At 29.9% G+C, this 18,595-nt stretch overlaps 1 protein-coding gene across 4 annotated transcripts; it reads left to right on the top strand.

Annotated features, from left to right (window-relative positions):
• Positions 1-2,845: 2,845 nt before the first annotated feature.
• Positions 2,846-17,837, top strand: LOC133801338 (probable LRR receptor-like serine/threonine-protein kinase At1g29720). Of its 4 annotated transcripts, none has more exons than XM_062239510.1 (25): positions 2,846-3,057; positions 9,504-9,630; positions 9,738-9,809; positions 10,072-10,143; positions 10,239-10,310; positions 10,488-10,559; positions 10,664-10,735; positions 10,842-10,913; positions 11,020-11,094; positions 11,193-11,273; positions 11,359-11,433; positions 11,960-12,025; positions 12,144-12,215; positions 13,160-13,213; positions 13,523-13,570; positions 13,712-13,749; positions 14,555-14,931; positions 15,047-15,233; positions 15,622-15,642; positions 15,741-15,872; positions 15,973-16,091; positions 16,185-16,395; positions 16,506-16,737; positions 16,850-17,000; positions 17,098-17,837. In XM_062239510.1, exons 1-25 carry the CDS (start codon positions 2,961-2,963, stop codon positions 17,572-17,574), a joined length of 3,072 nt encoding a protein of 1,023 aa, XP_062095494.1. In that variant the 5' UTR covers positions 2,846-2,960; the 3' UTR covers positions 17,575-17,837. The 4 variants fall into 4 exon arrangements, with proteins under 4 accessions (XP_062095494.1, XP_062095495.1, XP_062095497.1 ...); XM_062239512.1 differs by lacking the exon at positions 2,846-3,057 and adding an exon at positions 9,291-9,415; XM_062239511.1 differs by lacking the exon at positions 11,960-12,025.
• The last annotated feature ends 758 nt before the right edge of the window (positions 17,838-18,595 follow it).

Raw genomic sequence — 18,595 nt, forward strand, 5'->3', positions numbered from 1 at the left:
CTCTGCATCTCCAAGCCTTCATATATAACTTATATCGATCCCAAAATTATTTATCATATCCTCTTTTATGCTGTTTGCTGGATAGCTAGTGCCATCAGTATCATATTTGTTCTTGATAAGATGCCCAATGATCCAAGGTGTTGCTTGACGGTGGTCTTTCTATTGCAATTCTAGTGAGCAAGTATGTATATTATTATAAACAATGATCTCAAACATCTCCGATCACGCTACTTTTCCCCCCTTATTCTCCAACCACAATCAGGATCCTTGCAGGTGATATACAACACATCAATACCGGCTTCTTAACCATCAACTCAATATTAATCTTCATTGAGAAGAGAGTCGCTTTGGTTTTCAATTCCATCTTGTTCTCAAAAGTCTTCCCAAGGTGTAGTTCTCCCAACGGTACACTGGATGAGGGTGTTTTAGATCGACTAGAAGTCATGATATCTTCTTTTATAAACATTGGAGCACTCCATTTTCTGTGATATTCTGTTGAACATATTGGAATGTTCCCTGTATAGTTATATTCTGTTCCACCAGGACGACTAGAGCTGGTGTCAGGTGTTCGACGTCCTTGACTTAGTTGGTTCACCCGTGCAATAAGACGTATTGGCTGTTCTTGTACTTGTTCGACTTGCAAATTATTAGACATGTCAATTGGCACTTCTGCACTATAATATGCCTCTGAATCTTATCTAGAGTCCTCATTATGTTCAGTTACTGGATCGTCATTCACATAGGGGTCGTACTCATACTGGTTGTCCCTCAGGTCACCAATAGGACCTCCTAAAGTACTAGTTGCTCCCTCAGGTCTGGGAGAGGAATATGGATCTACAATGGCAATCTTCTTATCATGAGTGACACACAAGGCTAACCTTTCTTTAGATGTTATTCCTAAGAATGCACGGACACCAAGATCACTTTCAACGTGAATGGGTGTAAACGGTTGGTCGCCGCATGTGTAAGGAACCTCTAATTTCAACCCATTACATCTGTTTATCAACTTTAAGTTCCTTGTGCAATGTGTCAAGAAGTTGCAAGTACGTTATAATATCCTCCATCGGTATCACCATGCATCGAGGGTCTTTGAAAATCCACTTATTCCCTTGTAATTCCCAAACATCATTGTAGGGTACAAAAACGTAGACAATGAAACCTGTGTTGGAAAAAAAAAACATAGAAATTGTTAAAAAAAACTGTCAATTTTTCACAAAGTAATGAAAAAAAATTATTATCGAGCTTCAATTGAACTCTATCGCGTTACAATCGAGCATTCATCGAGAGCTTATCGAATTCTTATCGAGCTAAAAGTTCTTAAACTGAACATAAACCTAACCAAAACTTTCATCAACCCCTATCGAGCACATATCAAGAAAACAACTACACCAAATATTCTAGGGTCCAATCGAACCCTTATCGAGTTACCATCGAGCACAATTGAGCAACAAAGCCTAAAACTATCGAGCTATAATCGAACTATATCGAGCAGCATTGAGCTCATAAAAGAACATTCTTCTACATACCATTGAGCCCTATCAAACCGTTATCGAGCTCCTACCGAGCAAAAAAGTTGCAGAAAATCCAGAAAAACGCAGATCGCGAAATTTTTCTAAAAAAACCCAAAAAATACACCAATATAGGCTCAGATCTGTTCGAAATAGCCAAACAAATGTAAACAAACAATACCTAACACTTAGAATGAATAATCTTCTTACCCATGATTTTCTCCTCCAAAAACCCTTAAAATGGATGTTGCCTTTGATATTGGTGACTTCACAGAGACAATGGAGATGACTAACAATAATTTCGGCAAGAAAATCATACAAATTTGTGGGTTTTAGGGAAGATTTTGCAAGAATGAGAGAGAGAGGGAGAGAGAGAAGAGAGAGGAAGAGAATATTTTAGGATTCTTGATAGAATGAAATGAGTATTTTGGGTATGAGATGAATATTTAGCATCAAATTAAAAATATTAATAGTGCTAGGATTTTTTAGTAATATTTTACACATGGTAAAATTTTCCTTTCAATATCCTTTAACATTAATTTTGTATAGACCATACTTCACTAGCAGACTCAATGGGGATGGTGACTCAAGGGAGGTGGTGACTTAAGGTGGGTGTTGGTGATATAGTTTTCTATTATTAAAGAATTAAAAAAATGCAATAAAGATTTAATGAAGAAGATACTTCAGTCCAATCTATCCTTCATTAAAAGTTAGTTAAATTTTCCCCCATTCAAACTACAATCAAGTGGTTGGCAAATGAGCCAAGTCAAAACTGTTGAGCTTGGGTCTCCATCATTGTCTCACTTATTTTGTTTAATGTTACATAGGTAACAGTATACTTAAATTACACATTATATATAATTAATCACAAATATACAATTAAATATTATATGATCTCCACTTAAAAATATTTATAATCAAAATTACTTACGCATCATACTATATAATTTAAATATACAAATTACGAGTTCACCAATCGATACTCTATTATATTTTTTGATTCATCATGTCTTATAAATTTAATTTCAATTAATAATACAAATTCTAAAAGCAAAAATTAATTATGATTTTCGTTAATTATGACATGAATAAAAAAACGTGTGAATGAAATGGGGCGGTTTTTCACCATAGAAATGTGTACTCACTCACTCATAGAGAAATTTGGGAATCATTCGTACCCCTTGCTTGGAGTGGGTCCCGTGGCACATAAGAGTACATTTGAAACTGGGACTTTCATCACACACACACACACAAGTCGACTTTTCTATAATCTTGTCACCGTTTTCAAAGTTTTAATTGGTAGAATAATTCAAATGCAAGTGTTGTACTTATCCCAGTTTATAATTATGTCATAATAAAAATGGATACTCATACCAGTCCTTTAACAGATTAATCTACTCTAAAACAAAACAAAAAACTGGAAAGTATTATCTTTTAGCAATTCCAATCATCATGATTGCTTTCTACGATAGGCGGTGGTTTCTACTTTGGTTCCTCTTCTGGAGTTTTGGCATATCTGCACAACGTTTGCGGTTGCACCCTGATGAAGGTTAGTACGTACGGGACCTACAAAGCTTATATATATCTATATTTATATAAAGTTTAATAATACTCAATTTAAATTAGAATAATGAAAGAAAAAAATTATTTAGGGCATTTCTCATTCAAGTTTTTTTCAAATCCTAAACCAAAATCGCCACTACTGCCATTTAGTAGTCCCGAGCATTCTTCCTAGCAAGAATTATAGGAGTAGATAATGGCTAGGAGGATTTGAAAGTTATTATTAAATGATTTTAGTTTAACTAATATTCCAACAAAAAAAAACTAATATTGTAATGAAATTAAAAACACCAGAGCAGATCTGTAATTGTAATGAATTTCTCATCTCTTTCAAAAAGATAATAAATTTGTTTATCAATTTAGTTTTGTTTTGATAGAATCAAGAGAGTATTTGAGTTCTTAACTATAAAGCTGTTTTTTGTTTTTAAAAGTGAAAAATTGTTTTATGAAAATAAGTAAGAGTGTTTGGTATTATTTTTAAAAGCAAAATTACAATAAACAAAAAATTGTGAGAAGAACAAAAAATTATTTTCAATTTTTTTTTTCAATTTTTTTTCTCAGTCTTTTTTATTATTATCATCTCACATTACTTTTATTCTCATTAATTTATCGCTCATCACTTTCTCTCTTATCACTTTTAATTTCCTTATTTTCTATCTCATCACTTATTATGTCATTATTTTTTCTCTCATCACTTCCTATATACTCATTTTCACTATCCTCATTTTTTCTCTCATTTTTTTTCTTGCATCAATTTCTCTTTTTTCAATTTTTCTTCCTCAAAATTTATCTCTTCTTATTTTTTATCACTTTTTCTTTCACATTATTGTATCTTATTATATATTACAAACTTTTTAAAAAAAATTCTCTTTATAAATATATTTATTAATTATTTATTTAAGATTTAAAAAAAATAAAACTAATAAATTATTTTTAGAAAATATTAACAAAAAGCCTATTATTTTTTAAAAACTACAAAAACTGTTTTCTGTTCTCATTTCTAAAAACACAATATTGAAAACAAAAAACAGAAAACAATTGTAATACATGCCCAAAATTTTCAACCCAACCCACCTTTTATTCTTAAGTTTTCCAACCGTAAGTATAACATTTTAAAATTATTATGCATCAAGTTTTTGTTTAATTTTTCTAATAAATTAAGATTTTATATAAGATAAATATTATTTTAGACCTTGTATTATGCAAAATTTACTAATTAAACCTTCTATTTTAATAAAAGATAATTTAGGTCTTACATTTTATAAAATAAAATAAAATAATACCCTTAATTAAATTTCGGTCAAACATTTTTTAAATACGACCAATTGCCCTTAATTTTTATTAATTAATGAATAGCAAATAGATATTTTCAAATGAAAAATAAAGTTATTGAAAAAAATAATTAAAAAACTATTTTCCATAATGATAAATTAATGTAAACTAAACCACTCAGAATTACCAATCTTTCCATCTATTCATCTTCATTAGCGGTGTTCATCTTCTCATCGTCACAACCAAATCACAACACAAAAAATACAAAATCTCAAATCTCAGAATTTGATTTTACCCAAATAATTATAAAAATCAAAACCCAGATGATATTTTATTTTGTTTGAGCGAACCTAGATCTTATTTTTTTGCTTTGTTCTTCTATTCAACCTTCTAACCACAAAAAGAAAATCGGAAATAGAAAATGAGATTTACTCCAAAACTCTAGCCTTCCCCATCAAGAACCAGACCTGCCGTCCAACCTTCCTCATGAAGCTCCTCGTCCCTGAAGCATCCTGATCTCGGCCCCTGTGTTTCTGCAGACGTTCCCCGACGCTGCCTCTGGTTATGAAGCTCCAAATCTTAGATCTAGGGCCACGACGTTTCCCTTTCGTCGCAGGCCTCCGTCTGCAAGCCCCGAACTACAGTAGTGCGGCATCGCGAGCTTTAATCTGACATGAAGCTTTGGGTTTTGAACGACAGTAGAACAACAACGTCCCCCCTCACCCCGTGAACTAGATCTAAAGAAGATTAAGAAGGAGAAGAAGAAGATGAGGAGGGAGATAGAAATGTTTTTAATTTGTTTTCCAGTTTCTTTTTAGGAAAAGTTTTGATTAATATTAAGTTTATTAGTTTAATTTTTTTTTTGATAAGTTGGATTAGTTTAATTTTATGCTTATTGTTCTTTAATTAAATCGGATTATTTTTGTTAATTATTTATGTTAATTTTTTATTATTAAAATAGTTATTTAATTATTTTTTATTTAAAAATATATTTAAGTCAATATTTATTAATTAATAAAATATGGTGGCATTTTGGTCCTATTTAAAAAAAATTGACCAAAATTTAAAGGAAATACTATAGTCGTGAAAAAGAAAACAGTTACATTTGGATATGATAGTCCTTCCACAAAACTCTATTTTCGTTTTTTTATGATATTTTTAAAAAATTAACTTAAATTACTTGATTCAGAGCATCTGTTCTAAATTAAATAGGATATAAATTAAAAATTACTATTTAGCAAAACATAAGATATGAATTGTCATTTAACAAAACATATGGTCCGATTGGTAACTTTTGCACAATACAGGGTCCAAAATGGTATTTACCATTTTATATCATTATTTATTATAAATGTGAGTTTAATGGAAATTGTTGTGTTTTCGTTAGATCTAATATTTTTTAATTATTTTTTAACACGGTTAGTTTTGAAGTTATCTCAATAAGGTAAATAAATTCTTAAAAAATAATAAATAATAAAATCATTTAAATAAGATAAATAAATTGAAAAAATAAACAAAAAAAATAAATAAATGTTAAGATAAAAAGTTAAAAAAAAAAAGTATTTGAGGTAACCAAAATGTATATAAAATAATATGCTATAAAAATAACATTTTTAATGAAAAAAGTAACTAATTGGTAACTTATTAACATTTTAAGTAACCAAAATATTACTTTTTTAAACCCTAAAAAACTAGGATTTCAGGAAAGTTTCAAATTCAGGTATATTACTTTTAGAATCTAGTATTTTTTGATGACGTAGCAATGCATTTTTCTAAATAAAATTTTGTAGGTGATTTTTGTAATTATTTTATAGTATAGATATATAATTGTAAAGATCCCTAAAATCTAATACACTCGATTATTACGAGAAAAAATTATTTTGATGAATTGATATTAGAGAAATTATAGTAAATGAACAAAAACAATAGCATCAAGAAACTAATCTTCTTATTTTTAAAATTGTAGAGAAATGATTATTTTACATTGTTGATTGCCTAAATTGTTATTTTCTATAATTTATTTACGAGCGTATGACTTTAATATAGTGGTATATGTATATTAGTTTTGTTTAATTAGTTTTTATTTTAAAGTTATATTGATTTTTAAAGTTTTTTTATGACTTGTTGGTATATTATTTTCCAACTAGAGTATATGTTTTTTATGGTATGGTATATCAATTTTTTTTATGATATATAGTTTCTATTTTATTATACATAATAGTAGTATATAATTTTGTATCATGGTATATACATTAGAATGGTAGTATATAATTTTGCTAGCATAGTATATACATTTTTGAGTAATAGTTTTGTAAGTTTTGCTGGTATATTATTTTTCAACTCAGTATATGTATTTTGTAGTATGATTATCATTCAACAACCTATAAAAAACAAAAAAAAAATCAAAATAACTTTAAAATAAAATCTAATTAAATAAAACTAATATGCATATACCATAACATTAAAATATTTAGAACAAAATAATAATTTGCTAAATAACATATTTGGTTATATGTAATATTAAAAAAGTAATTAGACTATTTTATTACAAAATTAAAAACATGAAAATTTACTTACTTTCACATATTATTAAATGTCATTTTGTATCAAGCCCATTGATATTATTATAAACATTAAATATAAAAAGATAAAAATCAAATATTTAGCACCTCATACATATATAACATATCACTTAGTTACTAACTAATTTGTCATTTTTAATTAATAATTTTTTTCTTAATGCTATAATTTTTACAAATATATATGATTATGTAATTTTACAAAAGATATTGATTCGAATAAGATATTTATTTACTTTTAAATTATTTATATTATATTTGTTTTTTATATTTTGAGTTATTGAAATAAAATTAATAATTGTGGTTGACTTTTTATTATTTTCAAAAAATTGTTTTCTTATTGTTTTCAAAAAATTGTTGGCCAAACTTTATTTTTTATATACTATTGAGGTAATTTACTAATCGAGAAGGCATAAAGTCGATCGACAGAGGAGTGACTGCTAAAAGCAATTAGAGTAGAGGTCCACACAGGTTAGATTTTTGAATTTTGAAGTGCATTGAGTTTATGTTTTGTGGGTTTTAGATTTGAAAATTATATACCGAAATCGTCCGAATAGGTTTTAGATTTTTTTTATTTTCGGGTTTCAGATTTCAGGTTTGTACAGATCGGATTTGAGCGGGTTCCAGATTTTATTGGTCCAAATACAACCATAAAAAAATTAAAGATAATACAAAAAGAAAAAAAAAATACAACATAGTCTCTAAAGTTCCAAAATATAAAGTTTAAACCATAACTTCCTCCTTTCATTCTTTCCAAACTTTCATTGTCAAATCCAAACTTTAAAGCTTATCATATATAACAAGAAACAATTAGAAAACAAGTAGGATATGCAAGATGTATATATAAGAGATATACTCAAAAAAAGAAATATCATACTTTTTATGCGTTATTCTTAAAATAACACATGAACTGATTTCTGAAATCAAAATAGCAGCACACAAGCAAACATAAAGCAAGTTCACCAATAACAAACTAATATCAATCACCTTTGTCATTCCTTTGTTTGGAAACCCCCTTTATGTCACTAGCCTGAAATTCATCATGTGACTATTGCTTTGATATTAGAATAAATCTAAGCAACATTAGAATTATAATACATTTGGAACAACCAACCAAAACAAGGTTTGAGATACAAATTGCCACCACCAAAAAAGTTTAGTGGTATACACGTATATGATCTTAGCATTTCATTTTCAGAGCAGAAATGAAGAATATGGTAGTACATAACAACAAAATGACTTGTCTTCCCTTAGACATATGGCAACATAACAATAAAATGATAAGAAATTAGCAATATTTTGATTTCTCCTAGTCTTTGGCAGCAAAACAACATAATGGTACAATGATAAGAAATCTATAACAATCAACAATGATAGTCGGATGATGGACTGTTGGTTCTCCGACCAGAAAGAAAGAGTGGCTTTGGTACATTCAATGACAGTGGTGGGAATCTAGTACCAGAAAAATTAAGGAAATTTGAGTGGAAACATGTTCCTTAAAAATGAGTATCAAAGATTGAAACAAGAACCAATCTTTAGCAAAATTATCAATCAATGTTTGAAACAAGAAAATGTTTAGCCATCATGGGCATAACAAAACACAAGCCAGACTCAAACATAAACTAAAATGACCACAAAAGGAAAGAGACAGAGAGATGAAGCCATTTCTTGCATCAAAGAACATGAGAAATAAAGAGAAAGAGAACAAGAATGAGATACTTAGTGAAAGGAGGAAGGACTGTGGAAGGGAGCAAAGTATTAGACTATTGTGTCCCACATGGAATAAGTGTAAGAATATTGAACCATTAAAAAGAACATGTGTAACTCCACTAATCACTAATTGATTTTTAGATGGAGCATCATGATTCTTGTCACAAAACGCTTGGTGGCGATGTGAATGAGAGGGGCGAAGACTAAGAGAGTTAGAAGCAAAGAGGGGGGATGCTAATGTATAAGGGATTGTACTTTAATACACCCCAATTTTGTATCCCAACTCTGGCTGTAGCACGTAAAAAAGCCTATTGTTCATTTATTCTCAATTTTATGTTGCTTTTGGAAAGCTACCTTGTAATTGTAAATGAATTTGTGTAATTTCAGAGTAATTATTTGATTTAACGTATTTGTCTGAGTATGTAATTACAGAGTTGTTATATAATTTGAGGTAATTGAGAAGTCTAATTACACTATTTAATTCTATTATTCTATGTAATTATTAAATATTATCAAAATTAAATAATATCTATTATATATTTTTATTATTTTTTATGTAATTACTAACTATTTCTACAATAAAAATTCACCAGCAATTATTACATGACAATACCCAATAAATTACAGGAAATAATAATAAATGCATAGTGACTTCCAAACATGAACTTAATGTTACAATCTATATTATTTATTGTAGTCTTTGGCATTTTCACATGTGAACATCCTTCAAGATTAATGTGTGTTTACTTGACAAACTCAAGTTTAAATGTTTTTTCTTTTATTATTGTAAGGGAATGTTGATATTTCGTTCATTCGCAACATACAACTATGTCTGAGCAACAACAATTGAGTTTTAGTCCAACAAATTTTGCAGAACGGACTCTCAAAAAGATGGCAGTGACGATGAAGGCACAAAACCTAATCTCCTCTTGTTACTCCGAGCGCTCTCCTAATGTTACCTGTGGATATTGCAGTGACGGCTACTGTCACATTACCGAGTTGTACGTGCTTTTTTGTTTTTCGTTTGGTTGCTAAGAAAGTTGTAAAGAAAATATTTCATTCCTCTGTTTATTGATATTAGTATTGATTCAATTCTTTTGATTGACAGAAGCATGAAAGAGCTTAATTTCACAGGCACACTTCCTCCTGAACTTGTGAATCTTACATACCTGGAGAGAGTGTAAGATTTTATTTATTACTAAATATTATGTTGTGCTTGCCCACTTTATGTTTGATAAATTGTCAAAATGAATAAAGCTGGTGTGTTTCATTTAAATTTTTCCAAGTAACCGCATTAATTGCTTGATATATTATTATTTTCTCCTTGATTGACATAATTAAGACTGTTTTCTTTTTTGTTTTTTTGTGTGAAAATGACTGAGTTGTTGGTGAGCCTCAGAGCTTATTGGGATTTGTTTATTTTACTCTTTTGGAATTCGCAGTGACTTCACCCGTAATTTTCTTCATGGATATCTTCCACCGATATGGAGTACCATGAAAAACTTGAAATTCATGTAAGCATGATATAAGGGGAAAAAAGATTGGCTTAACTTGATTCTTTTCTGTTATCACTTTCTTTTCTGAAGCTCACACAAAAATTCCTGTGCAGTTCTCTCACTGCTAATCGCTTGTCAGGGGAAATTCCGATACAGTGGGGAAATTTTCCAGTTCTTGATTACTTGTATGTTTGTTTGTACATCTTTTTAAAACACAAATATCACTTTATTTTTGGTAATTATGATTTAATCTCTTAAAAGAGCTTGTTAAGCTTAATCCTTATGTATTCTCTACAGTAGGCACATTTAATATTTTAGTTTCTTCTCATTGCCTGGTATGGTTGAAAACTAACGAAATGCAGAAGTTTCGAGGCCAACAATCTTTCTGGTAGTATTCCTGATGAACTTGGGAATTTGTTCACTCTAACTCGCCTGTATGTCTTTATATAACTCATAATTTGTTTCTATTTTTATTTATCATTTAAAAATAAGTTTTCGTGTTAAAATAAATGTATTTATATGTATGTATATATTTCAGGTTTTTTTCTTCCAATAATTTTGTGGGAAGACCGCCAAATACACTAGGAAAACTTACAAATTTGAAGCAGCTGTATAGTTTCGATGCTTCTTTTTACTAATCTATTCTTTAGATTGTGCATATTCTAGGATTGTGTTATTTTAAGATGGATAAAAACTGTTTTCTTTGTCATATGCAGTAGGCTAAGCGATAATAATTTTGAAGGCCCTATACCGGAATTTATTCGGAACTTCACTCAACTCGAGAGACTGTAATTTTCCCTTAATAACCTTACAATTTAATTGTAAAAAGAAATAAATAGATTGAGTTATGAATTTTAATTAGTTATTTATATCTATAATCATATGTTAATGAAGGGAATTGTATGCAACTGGACTAGAAGGACCTATCCCTGCTACCATTTTTCAAAATTTTTCAAAATTGGTTGATTTGTAAGCATACAAACTTCTTGAATTTATTTTACTAACATATGACTTTATAATTATATATCATAACGAACTAATTAATTGTGTACAAACTCAATTTTTAGGAGGATCACTGATATGGCTGGAGAAAAGTCCGACTTCCCTACTCTAAAAATCAACATTACATATGGTGATGATAGTATATTGTATGAAACATGCCTCTTTGAGATGCCACTGATATTTATTTAGAGCATATTTCAAATGCTGAGGTAACATGAAATTTTTTGTCAGGGTCCTACGAAATGTGAATTTATCTGGAACTATCCCAAATGCAGTCTTGGAAATGATTCCGTGGCTAAAGATGTTGTGAGTTTTTAAAACTCATTTCCTTTTATTACTTTGGAGTGATAACTTTTAGTATTTTATAGAATTAGGACGTGTGTGGTAACAATATTCATCAATAAGTAAAGGCACCTTCTTAACATAATTCTTATGAAATATCAATATATATCTAATACAAATTATATTCTGTTATTTTTTATTCATTAAGTGTTTGTTTATTATTTTGATAAAAAATAAGAAAGGGAGTATAGTACATGTAGACAAGTGATACAAAAAAAATAAATATTGAAAACATAGCTAGGTGGCATGTATGACAGTACTCTGGACAGTATTCTCTTATAACACACTCTTGAGTAAGAATCAAAATGATGATAATTGCTGCTAGAAAATAGAGAATGAAATATATAATATCTATTTTTGGCTAAGCCACCAACAAATTTAATGTTCCTTAAAGCATTTCTTCTACTGATTTGGCATAACAAAGCATTTGAGACAACCTAATGCAACAATACTCTTATTCATTGTAATATCTTTTTGCAATTTCTCTCAGAGACTTGAGCTTTAATAATTTGGAAGGAGATCTGAGTACCCTTAGAATCCAAACAGCGAAATATCTGTGAGCATACTGGATTTTTTGTGTTGAACATTTTGCCTGGGGTTGCTGATTTATTATCAAGTTATTATTGTCATCTTTTAAGTGTAGCTGAATGAACATAACCTAATCTTATTGTTAGATTTTTGGGGGGCAACAAGCTCAATGGAAGTGTCCCTGAGTCATTTCGCACCAATCCCATGAATGACAATATGTATGTTCCTAAACTTGGATGCATTTTCATTTTATTTTGTTTTAAGTTACTTGATTTCCTTTATATTTTTCACATATTGATCTTTGCAATTGTAAAATATAACGTTCTAGTTTGTGTCAACATGACAACCTTCTAGTTAATAAGGTACTGAGTATTCATAACTGATAGGTAACGTGTAATGCTCTGTTCAAGTAAATTTTGGTACATATTTTATCTTTTGTATCATTAACTTGCCTTTTACCTTATAAACTTATAGCAGTAAAAACAAAAATAGAAGTATCATAAACATTCCCTTGTAAGGGTCAGATTTGTGCAAGAATATAGAAATGATAACGATTTAAATCTGTCTTCAATACCCAAGTGTATGCGTTTTTTGTGTGGAATGTTAAGACTTCTTTTCTTTTTTCTTTTTGTTAATAATTTCGAGATATAATGTATGTTGAGTGTGATTAAATGAACATGGTTTAGTATTGAAATATTCACCATTTCTAGTGACTTTATTCTAATACGGCCACATTTGGATAGGATTTTACAAAAAAAAAAAAATTGTTTGTCTTCCAAACTCTAAGATTATTCCTAGTGATTTCCAAGTGTATTATTGAATGACAAAATTATAAATCTAATTTATGTGCTAGATAATATTTAAAATATAGTAAATGGCATATTTACCAGATTGTTGTAGTCACAAGCCTAGTGTGATAGTAAAAAGGATCTTGAGTTTGAATGCTTCCCTTTATGTAAAAGTGTGCTGTGGTGATACTAGGAAATAGTAACTAAACATAATTATCTTTGATCGATTGGTTTAATTTTGAGTATGATAATAATGGGAGATTTGTTCGTTCAAATACACAAATTATTTTCACAAAAGGATTTATCTATGTATTATTATTAAAAAATTGGTGTGAAAGGTTTAATACTGATGTATCGGTTGTTTTTTTTTTCAGTGATATTTCTCATAATAACTTGAATTGGTCAGCTACCACCTGCGATGAAGGCAGGTGAGAATATGATAAGATTATAGTTTATTTGATCTATACCAAATAGCATAAGCTCACATAGCAAAAGAGTATAGTAAATGAAGCTTCCTCAATACCAGTAATACAAAGAACTTGGGGTGTTCGACAGACCATACTCTCCAAACAGAATTCACAATAAGAATCCCTACACTATTCAAATATAATTTACTACTTCAAGAAAATATTTCCCAATTTTCTTGCCCCTGGAATTGGTAATCTAAATCGGAGGCCTAATATTCTCATACTAAACTTTTGCATATGGCTTAACATCATATTTTCTAAATTTTTCAGCTTTAAATATGTAAACACATATCGAAGTTCCTACTTGAATAAGAATGAGTAAGTTTTTATTCTAATCCTTCATTATCAAGGCTATATTTTGGACAAAATCAGACTTAATTGTATATGATTTATGCTATATGTTAGTACGTCTTGAAAATTTACTAACAAAATAGTACCTTCCATCTTCCTTTCAACCAGGCTACTTCCATGCCCGGAAAAATTCAACTGCCAACAATGTAAGTTTCCTCTTAATTCATCTTAAGAATAAAAAATGAAGGATTATATTCATGTTGTCACGATCTTTTTGTTTTTTTTGTCATCTTCCTTGATTATAATGATGGACATAATTTCGTATGAAATGTTGACTAATTTGTTTTTAAAGGGAGCAAGGGTTGTATAGGAATGGGAAATGAATCCACTTTTAATAAGGTTCTTACTAAATAATCAAACAAGTATGTAGTTTAATTTAATTTAACTATGTTTCAACATTCGTATAGCCAGATAACACATGTCACAATAAAAATAAAAATAAAAATAAAAATAATAATAAATATTTTAAATATAGTTTGTTCACACGTAGTTTATGAAGCCACACCTAGAGAATTAAACATATTAGAAAAATCTAAAAGAATACAAATATATAGAACATGACATAAATTGGTTAGTTGTAGATTCCAAAATATAAAAGATTATGGAGAAAAATACGACACTAAATTAATGTAGGAATTAAAAAAAGAAATTTAATGTGTAGTTCAAGATTTTTGCATAAACACAATCTCTACTACATTAAATATGATCACTAAAATTCATGACTAACTTTGAATGATAATTCCACAGTTTGCATATGGTTGATACCTATGCGGTGTTAATACATTCAAGGAAGTTCATGTCATAGTTAGTTAATGTTTTTATTTTTAACCACATTTTGCAATTCTTCTTATTTGGCATTAATAGTTAATTTCACTAGAGCTGATATTTCGAGTTTCAGGATCAGAACATAGTTTTATGCTAACAAGGGTGTTTATTTTATATATGTGATAGATAATCAATCTTCCCTTCATATAAATTGTGGTGGGCTCCCAGTAACTGTGACAAAAGCCAATGGGAGAATCTTATACGAAGGCGATGAGTTTGATGACTATAATTCAGCAGTGAGTAAAAAAATTAAACCATACTGGGGATTTAGCAGTGCAGGAGACTTTATGGATGATGGTGAAAGGATAATTGACCATGTTATAAAGAGCGACGAATTTAAAGATTTAGGAGAATTGTATACTACAGCACGAAAATCTCCCATGTCCCTCACTTACTTTGGTTGTTTAACAAATGGAATGTACAACGTAAAGCTGGAGTTTGCAGAGATTGAGTTTAAACATTTTAATAGTGTTGGTCGACGCACATTTGATATAATTATTCAGGTAAGTAATTATTCTCTAAGAATAATACATAATTGAATAGATAAAAAAAGACATGAAAATGAAAGGAATGTTACTATACAATACTGACTTTGCTTTCTTTTTTGTTCTTTTTTAGGGAAAGAAAATTTCCACGTATAATGATGCCAATAAAACTGGTAGTATAGTTGTCCGACAGTACTCTAATGTCAGTGTGACGGATAATACTCTTGATATTAGTTTCTATTGGGCAGGAAAAGGAACCACTGTTGTTCCTGATAGGGGACACTATGGTATTCTCATATCTGCTATTTCTGTGTGTCCAAGTAAGTTGTTTATCTTTGAAAAATATTTCGTGAATCTATAGGCAAACTTATTCTTTGATAAATCTTATTTGATGAAGGAACCACATGTAAAAATAGTATAAGAAACTACCAGGTATTCAATTATATAAACTAAAAATGAACTCACCTTTTACAAGATTGGAAGAAAAATAAAACATTATCTTATCCAATTTTATTACACAATAATTAGAGAGAGTGAGTTCAATTATGATTTAAAGAATTAAGTAAATTTGACTTGCATTGTGTGTAAATTTTAACCCTTTATCGTTGTGGACTAAAATTGATCTATATCATGTGAGCTTTCTTAAGTTCTATCCCTCATTTTAGTAATGTCCTTTATTGAACATGGATTTTGGTTTCTGCATTTCAGGTTTCAAATCCCATTGTGAAGGTGATAAATGTTAAACTATAGAATGTTATATTTTGAGTTCAAAATAATTTTTTCTTTATTCTCTTTATGGTTATTTAGCTTCCATTTGTTTATTGTAGAACCTACTTCACCAAATAGAATACCTATTGTGATTGGTGTTGCCATTTCATTTTTTTGCCTAACCCTGGTAATAATTGGTGTCATCACTTGGAGAAGATATCAAAAGAACAAATATATGAGGGAAAGATCAGGTACGTGGAAAATGAACTTTGTAAGTGAAGTTTCACTTGCTTGATTGCCCTTCTTGGAAGATAAATTTAAACATCTATTTATTGCTCCACTTGTGTACAGAGCTTACCGGCTTGGAGCTGATAACAGGTTCCTTTACTTTGAGACAACTAACAACTGCCACTGATGATTTTCATTCAGACAAAAAAATTGGAGAAGGTGGTTTTGGGAGTGTTTATAAGGTGTAATCCATATCCCATAATAGTGTATACTGCGCTTAAAATAAATACTACATAACACCATCAATATTTGAATTTCAAAGTGTTACAATGTAGGGTCACTTATCGGATGGTACAATTATTGCTGTGAAGCAATTATCTTCTAAGTCAAGACAAGGCAATCGTGAATTTATTACTGAGATTGGCATGATATCTGGTTTGCAACATCCAAATCTAGTAAGGCTTTATGGATGTTGTATAGAAGGAAATCAATTATTACTAGTATACGAGTACATGGAAAATAATAGTCTTGGCCATGCACTTTTTGGTAAATTATGTTATCATTTGTCTTTTCCAAGTCATTTTGCTTTGTTGGATTTGCATTTGCAAATACTCTTCTTAACTAATTTACTTTAATTGTGTCATTTGAATGTAAAGGGAAAAGTGGTCTGAAATTGGATTGGGCAACGAGGTTCAACATATGTGTTGGAATAGCAAAAGGTCTTTTGTTTCTTCATGAAGGGTCACCTCTCAAGATTGTTCATAGAGACATCAAGGCTACAAATGTGCTACTTGACAAAGATCTTAATGCTAAGATATCCGATTTTGGATTGGCTAAGCTTTATGAAGAGGATAACAGCCACATTAGCACTCGAATTGCTGGAACTATGTGAGTAATTTCACAAATTCAATACCTGAATTTACAATAATCTAGAGTAAATAATTTAATGAATTGTTTAAGATTTAAATATTTGTATATTCTACTTTGATTGTTCTATCAGAGGATATATGGCTCCAGAATATGCACTATGGGGTTATTTGACTGAAAAAGCAGATGTTTATAGCTTTGGTGTAGTGGCTTTGGAAATTGTTAGTGGGAAGAGCAATACAAACTACAAACCTGAAAATGAATGTGTTTGCCTTCTTGATTATGTAAGGAGAATGTATCTTATGTTGTTGTTTTTCTTTTATTAAAATATTAAATTAAATGAATCTTTGGAGGGTTCTTGAAAAGTTCATTTATTTGTAGGCTTTTGCTTTGCAACGAAAGGAAGAATTATTGGAGCTAGTTGACCCAAATTTGGAGACTAAATTTAACAAGGAAGAAGTTGAAAGAGTTCTCAAACTGGCTCTTTTATGCACCAATGCATCTCCAGTGCTAAGGCCGACAATGTCAGAAGTGGTTAGTATGCTTGAAGAACAAACTGCCATTGCTAAAGTGGTGTCTGATCCTAGTATATTTAGGGATGATTTGGAAAATGACTTGAGATTTAAATCCCTCAAAAACTTCTATCAACAAATTCAAAGGAAGAATTCTTTCGAAACCCAAGGTTCCAATTCTTTGAGTAAAAAATTTAATGAACCTTCTACAAGTAGTTCTGCTCATGATCTCTACCAAATCAATCCTGAATCCTTATCTCTTCATGATCTATATGAGATCAATTCCCCTTCCATAAACAACACTGATGTTTCTTCTTTGGTGTCGCATCATAATTCGTCAACTTGATATTAAGTTCTGCGGAATGGCATCACTGGAGCCATGCTATAGTTTCTTAGTTTAAGGTGAGTATTTTTATTGCAAGGATATCCAAACCACGTGTTATATTGACATTAAGTGTAGTGTTTATAGACATCCCAACCACGTGTTCTAATAACTTTTAAGGTGTGTATTTTTATTGTAATGACAGTAAACACATACTTGGTTTTTAATTAAATGACTTGTGTCATTACCCTTTTCAATGATAATGGTTTGATCACTATGTTGATGGACATGATTCTAGGGTGTACCAACTCTTTAGTAGACACTAAGATTTGATCTTTATTAGTATAACGTCTACTCTAGAAAGTGATTTCAAAAATATATTTATTGAAAAGCATATTACTTTAAGAAAATGTTTATTTAGTTCTAAAAAATGTTAAATGCTAAATTAAGAAAGTCATTTTCAAGTAGTCTTATCATATTTCATATGTGTATAACACAAAAAACTTAGGACATCTTTGCTATTGATCTAAATTATTATTTTTTAGAATTTTAAAAAACTAAAAGTTATTCTTTTAAAATAGAAAAGGTATTTGGTGTCATTTATAAAAAATAAAGAGAAAGTTACATTATATCACCACAAGAAACATAGGTAATTAGAGCAACATATGCCATCATAATAGGGGGCACGGGGGTTGTTGCAAAAACACGTCGTTTGTAATAGCCCTTGCACTCTTCAAGTCAGTGCCAAATTCCAAAAGCTTCACAGCTCTATATTCTTTTGCATAAAAATTCATTGTTTCATATTCAGACTATTTATACTTAGTAGAGAAATTACAACTTCAAAAACGGAAATAAAAGATTCAACTAAAAAATGGAAAACTGTGAAGAGCTTCCTCAACGCCCTTCCATTCTAACAAACTCCCTCAACCAGCTGGGTCTCACGCGCACCCTTCTCTCACACGCAAGGATTCCCTCTCCATGGCCGTTCAGTGTTGCTCTCTCCCTTGGGTTGAAGTCTTGATCTGCCGTAGCCACTTCTGCCTTT

The sequence above is a fragment of the Humulus lupulus genome, chromosome 9 (assembly GCF_963169125.1).
Source record: "Humulus lupulus chromosome 9, drHumLupu1.1, whole genome shotgun sequence".
Lineage (NCBI taxonomy): Eukaryota > Viridiplantae > Streptophyta > Magnoliopsida > Rosales > Cannabaceae > Humulus > Humulus lupulus.